This window comes from Hemitrygon akajei, chromosome 14 (genome assembly GCF_048418815.1).
Source record: "Hemitrygon akajei chromosome 14, sHemAka1.3, whole genome shotgun sequence".
NCBI lineage: Eukaryota > Metazoa > Chordata > Chondrichthyes > Myliobatiformes > Dasyatidae > Hemitrygon > Hemitrygon akajei.
The window spans coordinates 106,573,214-106,592,366 of NC_133137.1; the positions used below are offsets into that span (position 1 = coordinate 106,573,214).

Below are 19,153 nucleotides of genomic sequence, written 5' to 3' on the forward strand. Positions count from 1 at the left end.
CTGTGAACCCTCTCCAGTAACCCCCTCCAGTGACCCCCTCCCCATGAACCCTCTCCAGTGACCCCCCCGTGAACCCTCTCGTGACCCCCTCCCCGTGAATCCCCTCCCCGTGAATCCCCTCCCCGTGAATCCCCTCCCGGTGAATCCTCTCCAGTGACCCCCTCCCCGTGAACCCTCTCCAGTGACCCCTTCCCACGTGTACCCTCTCCAGTGACCCCGTCCCGTGACCCCCTCCGCTGTGAACCCTCTCCAGTGACCCCCTCCCCGTGAATCCTCTCCCCTGTGAACCCTCTCCAGTGACCCCCTCCCCATGAACCCTCTCCAGTAACCCCCTCCAGTGACCCCCTCCCCGTGAATCCTCTCCCCTGTGAACCCTCTCCAGTGACCCCCTCCCCGTGAACCCTCTCCAGTAACCCTCTCCAGTGACCCCCTCCCCGTGAACCCTGTCCAGTAACCCCCTCCCTGTGAACCCTCTCCAGTGACCCCCTCCCCGTGAACCCTCTCCAGTAATCCCCTCCCCGTGAACCCTCTCCAGTGACCCCTTCCCACGTGAACCCTCTCCAGTGACCCCATCCCGTGACCCCTCCCCTGTGAACCCTCTCCAGTGACCCCCTCCCCATGAACCCTCTCCAGTGACCCCCTCCCCGTGAACCCTCTCCAGTGACCCCCTTCCCCGTGATCTCCATGATCCCCCTCCCCCATGACCCCCCTCTCCTGTGAGCCCCTCTCCATGATTCCCCTTCCCATGAACCCCTTCCCTGATACCTCCTCCCCGTGAACCTCTCTACCATGACCCCCACTACGTGATCCCCTCCCAGTGATTCCCCTTCCCATAATACCCCTCACAGTGATATCCCTCTCAAGTGATCCTCTCTCCCATGATCCTCTCCCAGGGATCATCCTTCACTGTGATACCCTCTCCCCATCCTCCAACCTTCTCACCGCTTTGTCCCACATTTCCCTACCTCCTCCCACCCTGCCTTGTCCCGTCCCCCTGTAACCCCCATTGCCTGTCCCCATCTGATCTCCGACCCCCGTCCACCCCTCTACCCCTGACCCCAATCCCCTGTCCCTCTCACTCCAACCCCCACCCAGAGCCTGCTTTGGATGCATAACTTTGAGACCCAGATGCGCGTGCCACTAATTGATTATGTTGTGAACCATCTTTATTGAGAGACATAATTGTTTAAAAGTTTATCACATGTTTAATGTTGAAAGGTTCATTTTTAGTTTGACTAGAATGATGTTAAGTTAATTTGAGGTAATTCAATAAAGGATTGTATTTGCTGTATTTGGATAAATTGGATTCACAAGAACTTCTAATGATCAAAGATATGGGCTGGGGGTGGTGAAGGGTTGTTCCTGTATGGGACATGGCCTGAAGAAGAGGTTGGGAAAGATTTCAGAGACAGTATTAGTTGGAAGATAGACTGAGAAAATAGAAATGCTCAACTTGTAGTAATCGTATTAGAGCAATTACTGATAATTGCACATTGACATGTTCTCAATTTCCCACAAATTGAAGCCAGAGCTTGCTTTCCCTGCACACTTTCAATTTTTCTTCTGAACCTTTGATGAATGTCATGAATTCCCTGCGAGTCGGTCATGTAATTCACAATTTTGTAAAAACGACCAGCATTTATATGTCATTTTTCACAATTACATGATGTGTTTGGACTTGCAAAGTCAGTTATAATTTCATAAGCATGGCAACTTGCTTATCCAAGACAAGTTACTAAAAACAATATAGAGTTGGTGAGCAAGGGCTTTGTTTTTACTGGTGCTTATTGAGGGATGAATTTTGGCCAAATGATGACACATTGAGATTTCTTGCATCCACTTGAGAAAGTAGAATAGACCTCACTTTAATGCCTTGTCTTCAAGTTTAAGTTTATTGTCATAGAATACACACACAGGTAATGTATACCATAAAAATTAGTTTTTTGCAGCAGAGGTTCAATATCATTACAAACGTGACAAATATCAGTTAACATAAACTTATTTTAACATAAACATAATGACATTACTGCATGTTGAGAGAAGGAAAAGCATAGTCTGAGTTAGTGTTATGGGTAGTTAGAACTAGGTAACAGAGAGGAAGTTGTTGTTGAACCTTGAGATTTGGCTGTTACATCCTGTCTGAAAGGCAGTATTGAAGAAGAGGCTGTGTCCTGGATGGTGGGCATCTTTGATGATGGATCTTGCCTTTCTGAGGCCTTGCCTTTTGTAGATGTCCTCAATGGTGGGAAGAACTGAAATGAGATGGAGCTTGCTGACTCCACCCCTCACTGTAGCCTCTTGTGTTTCTGTGCATGGAAGTTTTCATACCAGGCCATGATGCAATCAGTCAGAAAGTTTCCTGCCTACATCTGTAGAAGTACCTTCATCTACGATGATATGCTGGATCTCCTTAACTTTATAAAAGTCAAGTCAAGTCAACTTTTATTGTCATTTCGACCATAACTGCTGGTACAGTGCATAGTAAAAATGAGACAACGTTTTTCAGGACCATGGTTTACATGACACAGTACAAAAAACTAGATTGAACTACTTAATAAAAAAAACAGAGAAAGCTATACTAGACTACACTGGACTGCATAAAGTGCACAAAAACAGTGCAGGCATTACAATAAATAATCAACAGGACAGTAGGGCAAGGTGTTAGTTCAGGCCTTGAAGCATGTTGGAATGGTGGCACTGCTCAGGGAGGTGTTGAAGATGTCAGTGAGAACATCTGCTAGCTGGTCTGCACATCCTCTGAGCACTCTACCAGGGATGTAAGAGAGTAAAGACACTGGCATGCCTTCTTGTGCTGGGCCCATCGGTGCGTTGTGAGATGTCCTCACAACAGTGTGATACTTCTTCACTCCCCCGCTGATATATGGGGCTAAATTTTTGTATTCCTTCCTGGTATCGAATGTTAACCAACACAGTCCTGTCTTAAGGATGAATAATGGAATTCTTTGTTCTCTGGAAAGTGTTAAAATCTGAACAAATTACTTTCCATTGATGTGAGCATCAGCTTTTGTCATTATTGTTCCCTTCCAGACTTTTGTGCAGATCACATCATTGTCTAGGTTATGTCTTGGTTACTTTGTGCACCAGCAAGTGTAGTTAGCAATTAACATTCCACATTAACACTTCCTTGTTATCTATGATTTTAAAAGTTCAAAATAAATTTATTATCTAAGTACATTTATGTCACCATATACAGCCCTGCGATTCATTTTTTGTGGACGTACACCGTAAATCCAAGAAATACAATAGAATCAACGGAGTATTGTATCCAACAGGACAGGCAAGCAATCAATGTGCAAAAGAGAACAAACTGCAAGTACATAAAAAAACAATAAGTATTGAGAAAATGAGATGAAGAATCCTTGAAAGTGAGTCCATAGGTTGTGGAAACAGTCCAGTGATGGGGCGAATGAAGTTATCCCTTCTGGTTCAATAGCTTCCTGGTTGATGGATAGATAGTTTATTGATCCCAAAGGAAATTGCAGTGTCACAGTAGCACTACAAGTGCACAGATATACAAATATTAGAAGAGAATTAAGGAAGAAAAAATAAGTTACCTCAAACAGTCTAATAGGAGGGGGGTCATCACTTCCCCAGCTATAGGTTGACTCATCATACAGGCTGATGGCTGAGGGTAAGAATGATGTCATATTGCACTCTTTGGAGCAGCACAATTGTCTTAGTCTTAGTTGGGCGGTAATAACTGTTCCTAAACCTGGTGGCGAGAGTTCTGAGGCTCCTGTACCTTCTTTCTGACGGCAGCAGCAAGAAGAGAGCAAGGTCTGTGTGGTGGTGGTTCTTGAAATGAATGCTTTTCTGTGGCAGTGCTCCCTGTAGATGTGCTCAATGGTGGGGAGAGCACATGCAAGAAGCTTGTGCATTAAATCCAAACATACCTGGCCTTTGACGATATTGTTCCAGAACAGTTGTTTTCCTTGGCAGCATACCTTTCCCACAAGAACCTCAAATGAATCTGCAGGAAATTTTGCAGGTTTTATTTATAAATCAGGCTTTAAGACGATAGCAAGTGGATGTATTTTGTGAGTTGATTTCTGAGAATGGGGACAAGGTTTCGACTAAAATCTGTAAAATTTATTGCTTAATCTACAGGCATGATATTTGGACCATTTGTCCATTTAAAATACTGTTTGAAGTAATTCTCATTGATATGGCTGTGCCAACTAGATTGCCAATGAGAAGATGAGTGATCCAGTGGCTCAGCTAGTAATGCTATTGCCTCCATCTGTCAGGCTCAGTCCTCACCTAGGTAGAATTGGCATATTGTTTCTGTGTCTACTTGGGTTTTATGCTCATCTGCAGGTTAACCTTTGAATTTAGGGTTGGGCAAGCTTTAATGAGAACTTGCAACATGCTGGTGGAAGTACAGTAAAATGTTAGCTACTTTGGCTGGTTCACAAGATGAGCAAGCCAAATGAGATAGATTACAACTGGTGAATAGCATTTGAGAAGTATCTAGATGAACCCTTGAATCGTCAAGTGTCATCACCTTGAAGACTAGGCCAAGTACTGCCAGATGGGATTCATATGGACAAATGCCCATTGGTCATTGTGGAGATGGTAGGCCAAATGGCTTGTTTTCCACTCTGACTATGGTGTGTGGGCTGGTAGGGAAATTGACTACTATGAAATGCTTTTCCTGTATACTTGAGGAGTAAACTATAAGGGGGTTTGATGGGATTGTGGAGGGTCTGAAATGGGATTAATGTGAATGGATACTTGATCGTTGGTGTGGAGTTCTGTGTTCCTAAAGGCCTGGCGCTGTTCATTGTGGTAAAGGTGATTAGACAGGTGGGACATTTGAGTTAAAGGTAATAGCCTGCGCATGTCCAACCTGATAGAGTATGAAACTATACCTGGTACTCATTCCCTTTTTTCTTTTAGGTGGTGATAATCTGCAGAGTATTGAAGATTGTAATTATTCTGCTCTCAATTTGTGTTTGTGTTATGTTCTTGAGATTTTTTTTACATCTGTCATAAATTGTCTAATCACCAATGTGCTGAGATAAAGTATTGATCTGAAGTATTGGCCTAATCGAAGATGGTGATGAATTAGCATACAGGAGGGAGATTGAAAATTTGGCTGAGTTGTGTCATAACTCAGTGTCAGCAAGACCAAGAAACTGATTGTAGACTTCAGGAGAGGGAAATCAGAGGTCCATGAACCAGTCCTCATCAAAGGTGGAGAGGATTAGCAACTTAAATTCCTGATTGATAATTCTGAGTCTATATTAGACACTATTCAGGTCATACTTGGAGTATTGTCAACAGTTTTAGGCCCTTTATCTCAGAAAGTATGTATTATCATGGGAGAGAGTCCAGAGATTAACACAGAGGAACATTTAGGCTTGTTAGTTAAAGTTTGTCCCGAGCCTTATAGACTCATCTGTGGCATGAAGCAACTGAGGGTACGAGACCTCCCCCCCCCCCCCCCCCCCCCCGGATAGGATGCCAGTCTATCACGAGGTTAACCACCAGCATTTTGCCAGTACCCATTTTCAGCTGGGTGGACTGGAGCAATGTGTGGTTAAGTGCCTTGCTCAAGGGCACAACACGCTACCTCGACTGGGGCTTGAACTCACGACCTTCAGATCGCTAGTCCAACGTCTTAACCACTTGGCCACACGCCACACATTTTAGGCCTGTACTCACTGGAATTTAGAAGAATGTGTGGAGATCTTGTTGAAACCTACCGAATGTTGAAAGGGCGAGATAAGTTGGCTGTGGAGTGGATGGGTAAGCAGAAATAGAGGGCATGGCCTCTATAGGGCAACCTTTTAGAACAGAAGTGAGGAGGAATTTTTTTAGCCAGAGTGTGGTGCAATTGAAATGCTCTGCCACAGATTGCGGTGGAGGCCAAGTCTATGGGTACATTCAAAGCTGAAGTTGATGGATTCCTGATTGGTCAGGGCATCAAGGGATATGGTGAGAGGGCCGGTGTGTGGGATTGAATGAGTGTATGATGAAATGGTGGAACAGACTCGATGGTCTGAAAAATGACCTAATTCTCCTATGTCTTATGGTCTTACTAGAGATTTTATGTCAGAAGTGATTTTAAGTTTTAGTTGTGAATGATGTGTGTTCTGTAATCTCTGCAAGACATAGATTTTTTAAAACTAGAAAGTAATCTGTATTTTTCAAGAGAGTGAGGGAAAAGAAACAGATGGGAAGGGACACCACTTTGAAAACCCCACAGTAGTGATGTGGTAGCATCAAACTTGTGGTTTTAAAAAGCTGAAGAGTGTAGCAATTAGTGAAAACAAGACAAAGGTCTCTGATTAGTTCTACTGCTCTGCTGTTTCCCATAGCTCTGCCAAAGTCTGCTCTTTAAAAACACTCATCTCTTTAGGAAGCTGCATTTGAATCTTCTTCCAGCATCCTCTGGCAGAACATTAGAACTTGGTAATGCTGAATCCTCTTTGCCTCTCTGTAACTGCACTGCTCATAGTGATAAAGACAGATTTCTGTGGTTATTTTGATCTTGGTTTTATAGCAGTAAATGGCTAGAGAATGTTGTAAATTGAAGATTATTACATTACCATGTCCCTGAGTTTCTTTATGTTTTGAACAATGCAAATGATTTTATAAGTACCAGTTCAGTTCTGCCTCCTGAATCTGTTGAATTTAATTCTTTGCCATACATTTATTGTTTCCAAGTTCCAAATGGAAATCTTCACCCAAGTCCACACTGCTTTCCACCCTGGCTTGACTTTCTTTTTCCCCTTCTTGGAGAGTCAGGTTAGTGATTGGTGTGGCTCAATCTGGCAAGGTTGTAGTTCCAACACATAACATGTACCCCACAAAAGTTTTGTTGTTCTCAAAGGTGAGTCACAGATCCTCATCCTGTACCTGTAGCACTCATAACTGCACTGACGAGAGGAAGAAACAATCTCTTCAAGTTCAATCCTAGCTTAAATTATGTCCTTCTACCATATCCCCAGAGCAGGAGCAATCTCTGTATCCAGCTGTTTTTCTACCATGTCATCACTTGCCCTGGTTCTCATTTTCCTTGATCTTTTCACTATTGACTGCCATACTAAAGACAGTCAAGTCAATATTCTTCTGTTTTGGGGGACGTCACGTGATGACGTAGGATCGAGACACTGGAACCCAGCTCTCCCGTAAAAAATCAATAAATTAATGTTTAAGTGAAGAAAAGTTAGTCAATACTTTCTAAGAGTTACTTATAAACTACTCCGGATTGTTTCAAGTTATGCCTCACAAACAGAAGATGAAGAAAACTACTACCATGAAGACAACGCAAGTTGGAACAGAATCAAGGCCCACTTCTGCCAAAGAACCGCGGGCTCAGGTACATTTCACCTCCGGCGATACAGAACAGGAAACTGCGGCAATATCGACCATTTCTAAAGAAAAAGACCAATGAGAACTGCGCAAACGTGAAGGAAGGAGCATGCGCAAATGAGAGCAACCAGAACTACAAATCCCAGTTATGACTGAAACTGAAAGTGAAAGTGAATCTGAGGGAGAGTCAGATTCTCTGGAAAAATCAGACGAAGATGGAGGTAAAAGTTTTTCTGGAAATATAAAAAAGATTTTGATGCAAATAATGCGTAAATTAGACGCATTAAAAGTAATCAAAAGAAAAATGACAAATATGGAGATTATGTTTGATAAAATGACAAAAAGACAGGAAAAAATGGAAAAGAGAATTATAGATTTGGAAACTACAACAGAAGACATGGTTGAAAGAATGAATAAAATGGAAGATGATATTACTGCCTGGACATCAGAAAGAAAACAATTTATGGAAAAAATTGATAAGCTTGAAAATTTTAGTAGATGAAACAATATTAAAATTGTTGGACTTAAAGAAGATATAGAAGGAGAAGATCCAATAAATTTTTTTCAAAAATGGATCCCTGAAAAATTGGAAATGGAAGGAGAAACTCTAATTGAGATTGAAAGGGCTCATAGAGCCTTAAGGTCAAGACCTGAAGCTGATCAAAATCCACGATCAATTTTGATAAAATGCTTAAGATACCAAGATAAAGAAAAGATCCTGAAGGCGGCTGCCCAATGTGCCAGAAAGAGAAACGGGCCATTGATGATAGCAGGGAAGGCAGTTCTTTTTTATCCTGATATAAGTTATAACCTTTTGAAGAGAAAGAAGGAATTTAACCCAGCGAAAAAAGTCTTATGGGAAAAGGGTTATAAATTTATAATGCGTCACCCAGCAACACTGATAATTTTTTTGGAGGAGGGAAAAAGAAGATTTTTTACCGATTATCGAGAAGCGGAGGAGTTCGCACAAAAACTTCCATCTACTCACTAATTACACATAGAGATTTCCAAGCGTAATGGATTAAAGATGAAGATAGAGACAGTGAATGGAAGTGATGGACATTTAAGGATGATACAGGGGAGAAAAGCAAAATTTCAGAAATACTAATTGAGAATAGTATTTTTTTTCTTATATATATACTTTTTTATGTTGCGGGGGGGCTGGGGAGCTTTGGATCGATTACTACGGGATTCATGTGTGTAATCATGGCGATCGCCATGACCCGTATAACAGAGGGGGGTAATGTTGTGTTCTTTTTTTTTCACAACATTAGTAGGGGGGTATTTTGTTTTTTTCTTTATACTCTATTTTTCTTCTGTCTTTCTGCCTGGATGATCGGTGGGGACAACACATAGCAACATGGAGAATTTAAAAAAGATTTCCCAAGCTACCACGGAAGTTGAAAGATTAGGTATTATTATAGATTGGAGTAACATAATTAAAAATAATGACTAATTTACTGAATTTTTAAAGTTTTACTGTTAATGGGCTTAATGGACCGGTGAAAAGAAAAAGAATTTTAACATACATTAAAGAAATGAAAATAGATATAGCTTTTTTACAAGAAACACATTTAACAGACATAGAACATCAGAAATTAAAAAGAGACTGGGTTGGAAATGTTATTGCAGCTTCATTTAATTCAAAGGCGAGAGGAGTTGCAATTTTTGTTAATAAAAATTTACCAATTAAAATACAAAACATATTAATTGATTCGGCGGGGAGATATGTAATTATACATTGTCAAATTTTTTCAGAACTATGGACTCTTATGAATATTTATGCACCAAATGAAAATGATGTAACATTTATACAAGAGGTCTTTTTGAATTTGGCTAACGCACATGGCAAAATATTAATAAGTGGAGATTTTAACTTTTGTCTAGATGCAGTTTTAGATAGATCAACAAAGGTTGTCACAAAATCAAAAGTAGTAAAATTAACTCTATCATTGATGAAAGACAAATTTGATTGATATATGGAGAAGAATTAATCCAAAAGAAAGAGGTTATTCATTTTATTCAAATAGACATAAAACATATTCAAGGATAGATTTTTTCCTATTATCAACGAATATTCAAGATAGAGTGAAAAATATGGAATATAAAGCGAGAATATTGTCAGATCATTCTCCTTTGATAATGACAATGATAATGATAGATAAAGAGGAATCAATTTATAGATGGAGATTTAATTCGATATTACTAAAACATCAAGATTTTTGTGATTTTATGAAAAAGCAGATTCAGTTCTTTTTAGATACAAATTCACATTCAGTTGATGATAAATTTATATTGTGGGAAGCAATGAAGGCATATTTGAGAGGTCAGATAATAAGTTATACTTCTAAAATTAAGAAGGAATATATGATAGAAATAGATCAATTGGAAAAAGAAATTAGAAAATTAGAAAAAGAATCTCAAAGAAATATGACAGAAGAAAAACGAAGACAACTTATTAATAAGAAGTTACAATATAATACACTTCAGACATATCGAACAGAAAAAGCAATTATGAGAACTAAACAGAGATATTATGAACTAGGTGAAAGATCACATAAGGTCCTTGCATGGCAGTTAAAAACAGACCAGACTTCTAAAACAATAAATGCAATTCGAACAAGAGTAAATAAAATTACTTATAAACCTTTAGAAATTAATGAAATTTTAAAGAATTTTTATTCTGAGTTGTATAAATCAGAATCACAAAATGATAATGTCAAGATAGAAAGGTTTTTATCACAAATAACTCTTCCAAAATTAAATACGGAAGAACAGAAGGGATTAGATATGCCTTTTACATTGAAAGAGGTCGAAGAAGCCCTAGGATCACTTCAAAGTAATAAATCTCCAGGAGAAGATGGTTTTCCGCCTGAATTTTATAAAAAGTTTAAAGATTTATTAATTCCTCCTTTTATGGAGTTAATACATCAAGCGGAAAGAACGCATAAACTTCCAAAATCTTTTTCGACAGCTATTTTAATAGTATTGCCAAAAAAAGATAGCGATCTTTTAAAGCTAGCATCACATAGACCTATTTCTTTATTAAATACTGATTATAAAATAATAGCAAAAATCTTATCTAACAGATTATCTAAATACTTACCAAAATTAGTACATATGGATCAAACAGGATTTATTAAAAATAGACAATCGGCGGATAATGTAACTCGGTTATTTAGTATAATTCATTTGGCGCAAAAGAGGGAGGAAATGAGTGTGGCAGTTGCTTTAGATGCAGAAAAAGCATTTGATAGATTGGAATGGGATTTTTTATTTAAGGTATTGGAAAAATATGGATTAGGAGTATCTTTTATAAAATGGATTAAAACCTTAAATACTAATCCCAAAGCTAAAGTAGTGACAAATGGTCAAATTTCAACACCATTTCAGTTAACAAGGTCAACTAGGCAAGGTTGTCCATTATCACCTGCTTTATTTGTGTTGGCGATAGAACCATTAGCTGAATTAATTAGAATGGACCCAGATATTAAGGGTTTTAGAGTTAATCAGGAAGAATACAAGATTAACTTATTTGCTGATGATGATCTGCTTTATTTAACAAACCCATTGCACTCGTTGTGTAAATTATCCTATAGATTAGAAGAATATGGGAAAATATCAGGTTATAAAATAAATTGGGATAAAAGTGAAATTTTACCTCTTACTAAAGGAAATTATAGTCAATGTCGATTAATAACTCAATTTAGATGGCCGGCAAATGGTATAAAATATTTAGGTATAAGAGTTGATAATGATATAAGGAACTTATATAAATTAAATTACTTACCATTATTGAAAAAAATTCAAGAAAATCTTGATAAATGGATGGTTTTACCAATAACATTAGTAGGTAGAGTAAATACCATAAAAATGAATATATTCCCTAGACTACAATACTTATTTCAATCACTACCAATACAACTACCCCAGAAGTTTTTTCAAGAGTTAAATAAATATGTGAGGAAGTTTCTTTGGAAAGGTAAGATGTCAAGAATATCGTTGGAAAAATTGACATGGAAATTTGATCTAGGAGGGTTACAACTTCCAAATTTTAAGAATTATTATAAAGCAAATCAACTTAGATTTATTGCATCTTTTTTTGAGAAAGATAGACCGGCATGGATTAGAATAGAACTAGATAAAATAGGAGAAAATACACCAGAAGATTTTATATATAAATGGTAATCTAAATGGATATGGGAAAAGAAAGAATCTCCTATATTAAAACATTTGATTGACTTATGGAATAAGATAAATGTTGATGATGAGACAAAGAAATCTTTATTAGCAAAGAGATCTTTAATTCAAAATAGACTTATTCCTTTTACAATGGATAATCAACTTTTATATAATTGGTTTCAAAAAGGGATTAGATATATAGGAGATTGTTTTGAAGGAGGTATATTAATGTCATTTGATCAATTAAAGAATAAATATAAAGCATCAAACAGCACTCTTTTTTGTTACTTCCAATTAAGGGCTTATTTAAGAGAAAAATTAGGTCAAACAATGTTATTGCCGAAATCTAAGGAAATAGAAACTTTAATTCAAAAAGGAAAGATTAAAAAATTTATTTCTTGTATGTATAGCTTGATTCAAAAACAGGCAATTAAACAAGGAGTCCATAAGTCAAGACAAAAATGGGAATGTGACTTGAATATTAAAATTGAAGAAACAAATTGGTCAAGACTATGTCTTGTTAGTATGACAAATACAATAAATGTCCGGTTAAGATTAGTGCAATATAATTTTTTACATCAATTATATATTACACCACAAAAAATAAATAAATTAAACCCAATTTTATCCGATCAGTGTTTCCGATGTAACCAAGAAATCGGTACTTTTTTACATTCTACTTGGTCTTGTTCTAAAATTCAACCTTTTTGGACAAATTTAAGAGTTTTATTGGAACAAATTATTGGAACACAACTTCCACATAATCCAATATTATTTTTACTAGGCGATATTGAAGTGATAAAACCGAAACCCAAATTGAATAAATATTAGAAAAAATTTATAAAAAAAATTGCACTGGCAGTAGCCAAAAAGGCTATTGCACTTACTTGGAAATCGGATGCATACTTAAGTATAGATCGTTGGAGGAATGAAATTTATAGCTGTATTCCACTTGAAAAAATTACTTATAATTTAAGAGATAAATATGAAACATTTTTGAAAATTTGGCACCCTTATTTACAAAAGACAGGATTAAATATATAGGTGCTCCGAAGATGAAATAATTGGTTATTTGGGGAAATAAATAAAAATATATACTAAAGTTATTACGAACTCCATGGAGCATGTGGGGATCTTCCGACATCCAGGCACTCTCTTTTTTTCTTTCTTTCTTTCTTTTTTTTCTATAGGGATGTTAGGGGGGGAGGGGGGAAGGGTATATATATATTTTTTATATATTTTCTTTTCTTTCTGTAATTATTTGAAAACTCAATAAAAAAAGTTTAAAAAAAAAAAATTCTTCTGTTTTATTCCCAGAACAGGTACAGTATAGCATGGACTAGATGAAGAGAGGTTAGGAAAGCCTCTTGAAGCATTAATACCACCATCACCCATTTGGGTTGAAAATCTCATAAATGATCATAAGACAAAGGACAGGAATTATGCCATCTATCACCTGCCAGTGTGTACTCCTGATATTCCCCTTATTCAGATTACTGCACCTTTCCTCTCCAGTCCTGATGAAGGGTCTCAGCCTGAAACATCAGTTGTTCATTCCACTCCAGAGATGCTGCCTGACCTGCTGTTCCTCCAGCATTTTGTGTGTGTTGCATAAGATTTCCAGCATCTGCAGAATCTCATGTCGATATTCATTATTCCATGTCTGGCAGCATGTTTTCAGCTCTTTCAGGTTTCCTTTTCATTTCGTTATTCACTATTTTTCTCTTGTGTTTGAGGCTTCTTCAAAGCTTGTTCTGCTTGTGTTGTACTGTAGGTTATGGGTGCAATGTCCTTGTACATGTCCTCACAAATACTTCCTACAAATAATGTCTGGTTGGTTTAATTTTTTTCCTTGTTATTCTTCCCCATTTTTTCCATGCAGTGACTTCCTGATTCTTCCCGGTTTCATTGACTTCGCTGCAGATGAAGTGGTGAGTTAAAGTCCTACATTTCCAGTCAGGTGCAAGGAGCAGGATTGTTGAATAATGAAGTCAGCCAACATTAGGGGCGGCACAGTAGCGTAGTGGTTAGCGCAATGTTTTACGGTACCCGTGACCCAGGTTCATTTCCCACCACTGCCTGTAAGGAATTTTGTATTGTTGGAGCGTTGACAACAATCAACACGAGTGAGTTACTTCCAATGTAGACCTTGTTACCCACAAAACAAATGGTGACATATCAGAAAAAACCCCACCCCCAAAATGTAATAATGTACAACGTAACTCGTAACATACACGGTGAACTTAACCCTTAACAATCTGGGTGAATGCTACCTAATGAAATTAAGGAACCCCTACACATGCACCCCGCCCACCCTCCCCCCCAAAAAATTCACCCTAACAGACAATGTCAGGCCATTGGAGAGTCCGGTCCAAATGGGCAGATTAGATGATGCACTGAAACACTGTCCAGATTATCAAAGTCCAGCGTAAAAACTTAACCCCCACTTCCATCACGTGGAATGGGCTGTCATAAGGTGGTCGCAGGGGACCCCTGAGTACATCATGATGCACAAGCACATATTTCGCCTCCCATAGACCCAGCAACAGGTGTGACTGCAGCAGGCTATACTGCATTGTGGGCACTGCAACAAAAGTTTTGGTGTGTTCATAAAAGCTGACCGCCACTGTGAAGTGGACCATGGGACATATTGGGAGAAACTCTCCCAGCATCCACAGGGGTTGCCCGAAAACGAGCTCCGCAGAAGAGGGCTGAAGATCAGCATTAGGGGCTGTCCTGAAGCCCAACGTGACCCAGGACAGTCTGTTCATCCAACCACAATTGCTGAGGTATGCATGCAGAGAGATTTTCATTGAACAGTGGAACTGCTTGCAGACCGTTGGCCTAAGGGTGATAAGCTGTGGTCCAGTGCGTTTTGATCCCCAGATCACAGGCAACCACACACCAAAACTTGGATGTAAACTGCTAAAAAGATATTGATGGGATGCCAAACCGAGTGATTCACGACCCAACGAATGCCTGCGTTAGATGACAACAGCATTGTCTCTGGTCAACATGTGGTCTTATCAGCGATGGTGAGGAGGTGAGTAAACCCGTAGGATGGGGACAGCAGCTAACCAAATCTACATTCACGTGGCCGAACTTCTGCTCAGGTACCGCAAGCACTAGGCTAGCCCTGACATCCTTTTTAAGCCCGTGTCACACAAACTTTTCTGTCACCAGTTTCTGTGATGCCCTCCGGCCCGGGTGAGAAAGCCCATGGGCCACATTGAAAACGCGCCTTAACTAGCCTGGGTCGCCCTATTGATAGATCACACAGTAATGAAACGCTGCTGTCATCGAAAGCAACGTCCACCAATTTCAGCCCTGTGTCTGCTGAATGCGGCACCTGCACACTTTGGTCGAAAATCTGATCTGCTGCCATCTGACCATAGTCCACCAGTGAAGGATCAGGAAAGGCAGTGAGCCACAAGGTTCCGCTTCCCCACAACATGCTGGATGTCTGTGATGAACTCTGAAATAAAAGAAAGTTGGTGCTGCTGTCGAGCAGACCAAGGTTCAGAGACATTAGCCATGGCGAATATTAGGGGCTTATGATCCACAAAAGCTGTAAGTGGACGGCCTTCTAGGAGAACATGAACATACCACACTGCCATGTACAGGCTGAGAAACTCACAGTTGAAAGTGCTGTACTTGTGCTCGCAGGGGCGAAGTGGACAGCTAAAAAAGGCGAGAGGCTGCCAAAAGCTACTGACCGACTGCTTATGTACTTCGCCAACCGTGGTGAGAGCAATCGGCGTGTCAAGGAAGGGGTGCGCCATCAGTGTTGCATTAGACAATGTCTGCTTAGTGTCTGAGAACGCCTTGAACCTTTCTTCCAACCATCCAATGTGCTTGGCTGCTGTGCCCTTAAGGACCTTGTAGAGCATGAGTTGAGCTGCTTTGGGGACTAAATGGTGATAAAAGTTCACCATGCCCAAAAACTCCTGCAGGGCCTTAATGGTGACTGGTCAAGGGAAGGGCTTAATGGCCTCAACCTTAGCCCGCAGGGGAATTGTCCCTGCTGCATTGATGTGGTGTCCGAGGAAATCAACCATGGACTGTCCAAACTGGCACTTGCCAGGTTGATGATAAGACCGCACTAAGACATTTGAGGAGTCCTTAAGTGTAAGAGATGTTTGTGCCTAAAAGAGCTGGCTACCAAAAAGTCATCTAGGTAAACAAACAGGAATGGCAAATCCCTGCAAGCACTTGTCCTTGAGGCACTGAAAGGTCTGAGCCACGTTCTTCAGCCCAAATGGCATTCAAAGGAACTCAATCAAATCAAACCGTGTAATAACAGCAGTTTTAGGAATGCCACTCGGCTGGACAGGGACCTGGTGATAACTGTGAACAAGGTCCACCTTTCAGAAAATAATTTTCCTGCCAGGTGGGCAGAGAAATCCTGATGTGCAGGATTGGGTATAGGTCAGGGGTCTTGGTGTCATTGAAGTGGCAGTAAACACCACATGGATGCCTCCCTGTCCCCTGATTTTCACGTGATGTGGAGAGAGGAAGCCTGTGGACTGCTGGACCACCTAACGATGCCCAGGTGCTCCACGTCATCAAACTCAGACTTGGCGACAGCGAGCTTCTCCAAGGTGCTTGGCGGAGGTGTGAACGGGTGTGCTGGTGGTGAGGATGTGGTGCTTCACCCTGTGCTTAGCAGTGGAAGAAGAGAAGGTAGGCTTGGTCAGGTCTGGGAACTCAGCGAGGAGGTAGAGGAAGTTGTCGGAGCTGGAAAGGGTGCTGGACAACTTTGAAGTGCTGGTGGTGCTGTGTGTGCTGGAGAGGGAACGTCTGTGTTGATGAGGCGTCTCTGGACATCACCGAGAAGGCTGTTGGTGCAGAGGAAGTCAGCCCCAGCAGGGGTGTAGACACCGCCGGCAACACAAAGTTCCAGCAGAACTTCTGCCTGCTGAAGCACAACACCATCTTGCACTTACCAAAAGGTTTGATGGTGCTGCCATTCGCAGCCTCGAAAGACAGTCCACATTCCCCAGTTCGTATGTCCAACTTAGAAGTAGGCAGGATACTCACTTGAACGCCTGTGTCACAGAGGAAACGGCTCCCGGAAACAGAGTCTGTAACAGGCAACCAACCACCTGACCTGCTGATGGCCGTTCCATTTCCTGACTCCTTGAACCCATAGGGTGGGTGGTGTTTCTTAGCTCTCAACCTAAATCTCTTGTGGTAGAAACACAAGGTTAAGCGGCTATCATTGAGCCCCGGCAATTGTGTCATGTTCAGGTGATGGCGAGGTGGTGAAGTCGTCCAGCCGCATGGTTGCACAAGCCCTCGTGGTGATGGAAGACACCTTGTCAGCCTCTCTCGCTAGAGCCTAGAAGTCTTTGAGGGGAGATCTAGCTAGAGCGGACTGCATCTCGCCTGGTAATTGTTACAGGAAAAGCTCTTTGAAGATGAAAAATGGCTGATGTCCGCCAAGGAGGGACAACATGTGGTCCAACAACTCTGAACAACCTGAAGTCGCCTAAGCCAGGCAGTGAGAGGAGCTGACGGGCATGCTCAGACTTGGAAAGTTCGCAAGTTTCTAGAAGAGGTGCTTAAGAGTATTGTACCTGCCAACTTCCAGGGATACTGTAAGACGCTCATCACCCCTGGTCACCATAGAGCTGTCTAACGCTGTGGCAATGTATTTCATGTCATCTTGCGAGAGTCTCTGCACTGCGAACTGGGCCTCTGCGTCGACAAAAATCGACACGAGCGTAATTACTTATAATGCACTTTATTATCCACAAACAAATGGCAACATCATATATATCAAAAAAATCACCGCCCCCAAAACATAATAACGTACAACATAACGCATAACATACACGGCAAACTTAACCCTTTACAGTCTGGGTGAAATCTGTGTAATGACCTTGAGGGTTTCCTCTAGGTGCTCCGGTTTCTTCCCGCAGTCCAAAGATATACCAGTTGGTAGGTTAATTGGTCATTGTAAATTGTCCAGTGATTAGGCTCAGGTTAAATCGGGATTGCTGAACAGCATGGCTTGAAGGGCCAGACGGGCCTGTTCCATGCTGTATGTCAATAAATAAAATAAATTAGATCTGCATAATACTATTAGAGAAATTGAAAGTCTAGGATAAGACGCAATGCTTTAGCTTCCAGTCTGTAATTCACTCTAGGGTATCCTTTTATTGGATTCAGCTTATAGTTTGTTTTTCCCAGGGTTCAGATTATTTCCCCAATCCTTAAATCATTGATTTGATTGAATGTTCCTGTGTTATTTTATACATAAACTCCTAAATCCCTAAATTAAACTTTGGCTGATAACTAAGTCATTTCAGGTTTTGAATTCAGCAGTGTATGGGGTATGGATTGCATGATGAAACAAATAGAGCTGATTCAGATGGATTGTATCTCACCAACAGGACCTGACTTCTGCTCTCACCAAAAAAATTACCCTGAAGACTCCCCTTGTCTCCTCGCCCATGGATACTGTAACAGAATCCAGTATGGCAATTGCTATGGGGGTGAGTATCAAGAAAATAAGACTGCACTGTTTTCTTTGTGGGTGTAATATTAGCCAATAGAAACAGTGGTTGCCAAAGGCAAAATAATTTTATGCACGAAATGGAATGTGAACATTTAATGGGTATTGGAATCTGAGTCAGTATCATTAAAAATAAATTGTACTCCTTCAAGAACAAAGTAGGGGAGTGATATTAATTGAGTAATAGTAATAACTTTATTTATATAGCACCTTTCATACATAAACTTGCAGGCTCAAAGTACTTTACATAGATTGTAAACTAAATCTATGTAGTCATAGCAGTATGAGACAAAATTAAAAGCCATAAGTTTCTGCAAACTACAGCTACAAACAAAAGCTTCTTGTGAGTTCTCTTGGATATATTACTGATCTCTAACACAACTGAAATTCATTCAAATTCTACCCTATTAAAATCATTCTTAATCCAGAGAAAAGATCCCCTGTCTGTTTGGATTTAAGAAGTTATCGTCTCTGTTTGGGTATCTTTAGCACCTCCCAGTGCTGTGATATCATGCATGTACTAGGAAGACCAGAACCGTGCACAGTATTATTCTCAAGGTTTGAGATATTTTGGTAATTGTCTGCCTTGTACTGACAATTCCCATTCTGCAGTTGCTTCTTATAATGCTAGCTTTGCAGAGTTACAGATGTTAGGGAGATTTACAATATAAATGTACACTGTTAATTGCCCCGGTATGTAGATGTGTGGTAGAATCTGGAGGGAGTTTTGGGAATGTGGAGAGAAGAGTGAGAGTGTGGCTATAGTGTGAATGGGTGCTTAATGAGCAGAGTGAACTCACTGGGCCAAAGGAATTGTTCCAATGCTGTTTGGGTCTGAATGAACCCAGATTTCCACTCTGACTTGTCCTGGGCTCCCATGTTCAGTTGGTGCAAGAAAAGCTGTAAATTTATATAGCCATTCAAGAATGTTTGATGGGACAGAGTGGAGGGAGCTTATTCTGCATTCAATATCTGCTGTTTTTGCAAATGGGACAGTTTAGAGTGGATATATTTCTTATGTAAACTGTACATTACTCCTCTCTGAATGGAGGCACAGCATGGCAGGTTGCATTCAATGATTACTAGACACATGATAAATACATGTTTTCA

General features: G+C 40.3%; 1 protein-coding gene across 4 annotated transcripts in view; it reads left to right on the plus strand.

Moving 5' to 3' along the window:
* Positions 1–19,153, plus strand: part of impdh1a (IMP (inosine 5'-monophosphate) dehydrogenase 1a) — a 112,367-nt gene that overhangs the window by 58,995 nt on the left and 34,219 nt on the right. For all 4 annotated transcript variants that reach the window (XM_073066887.1, XM_073066886.1, XM_073066889.1 and 1 more), the window contains exons 3-4: positions 13,406–13,454; positions 17,922–18,023. In XM_073066887.1, coding sequence (XP_072922988.1) covers positions 13,406–13,454; positions 17,922–18,023 — 151 coding nt within the window. The remainder of the gene's footprint in view (positions 1–13,405; positions 13,455–17,921; positions 18,024–19,153) is intronic.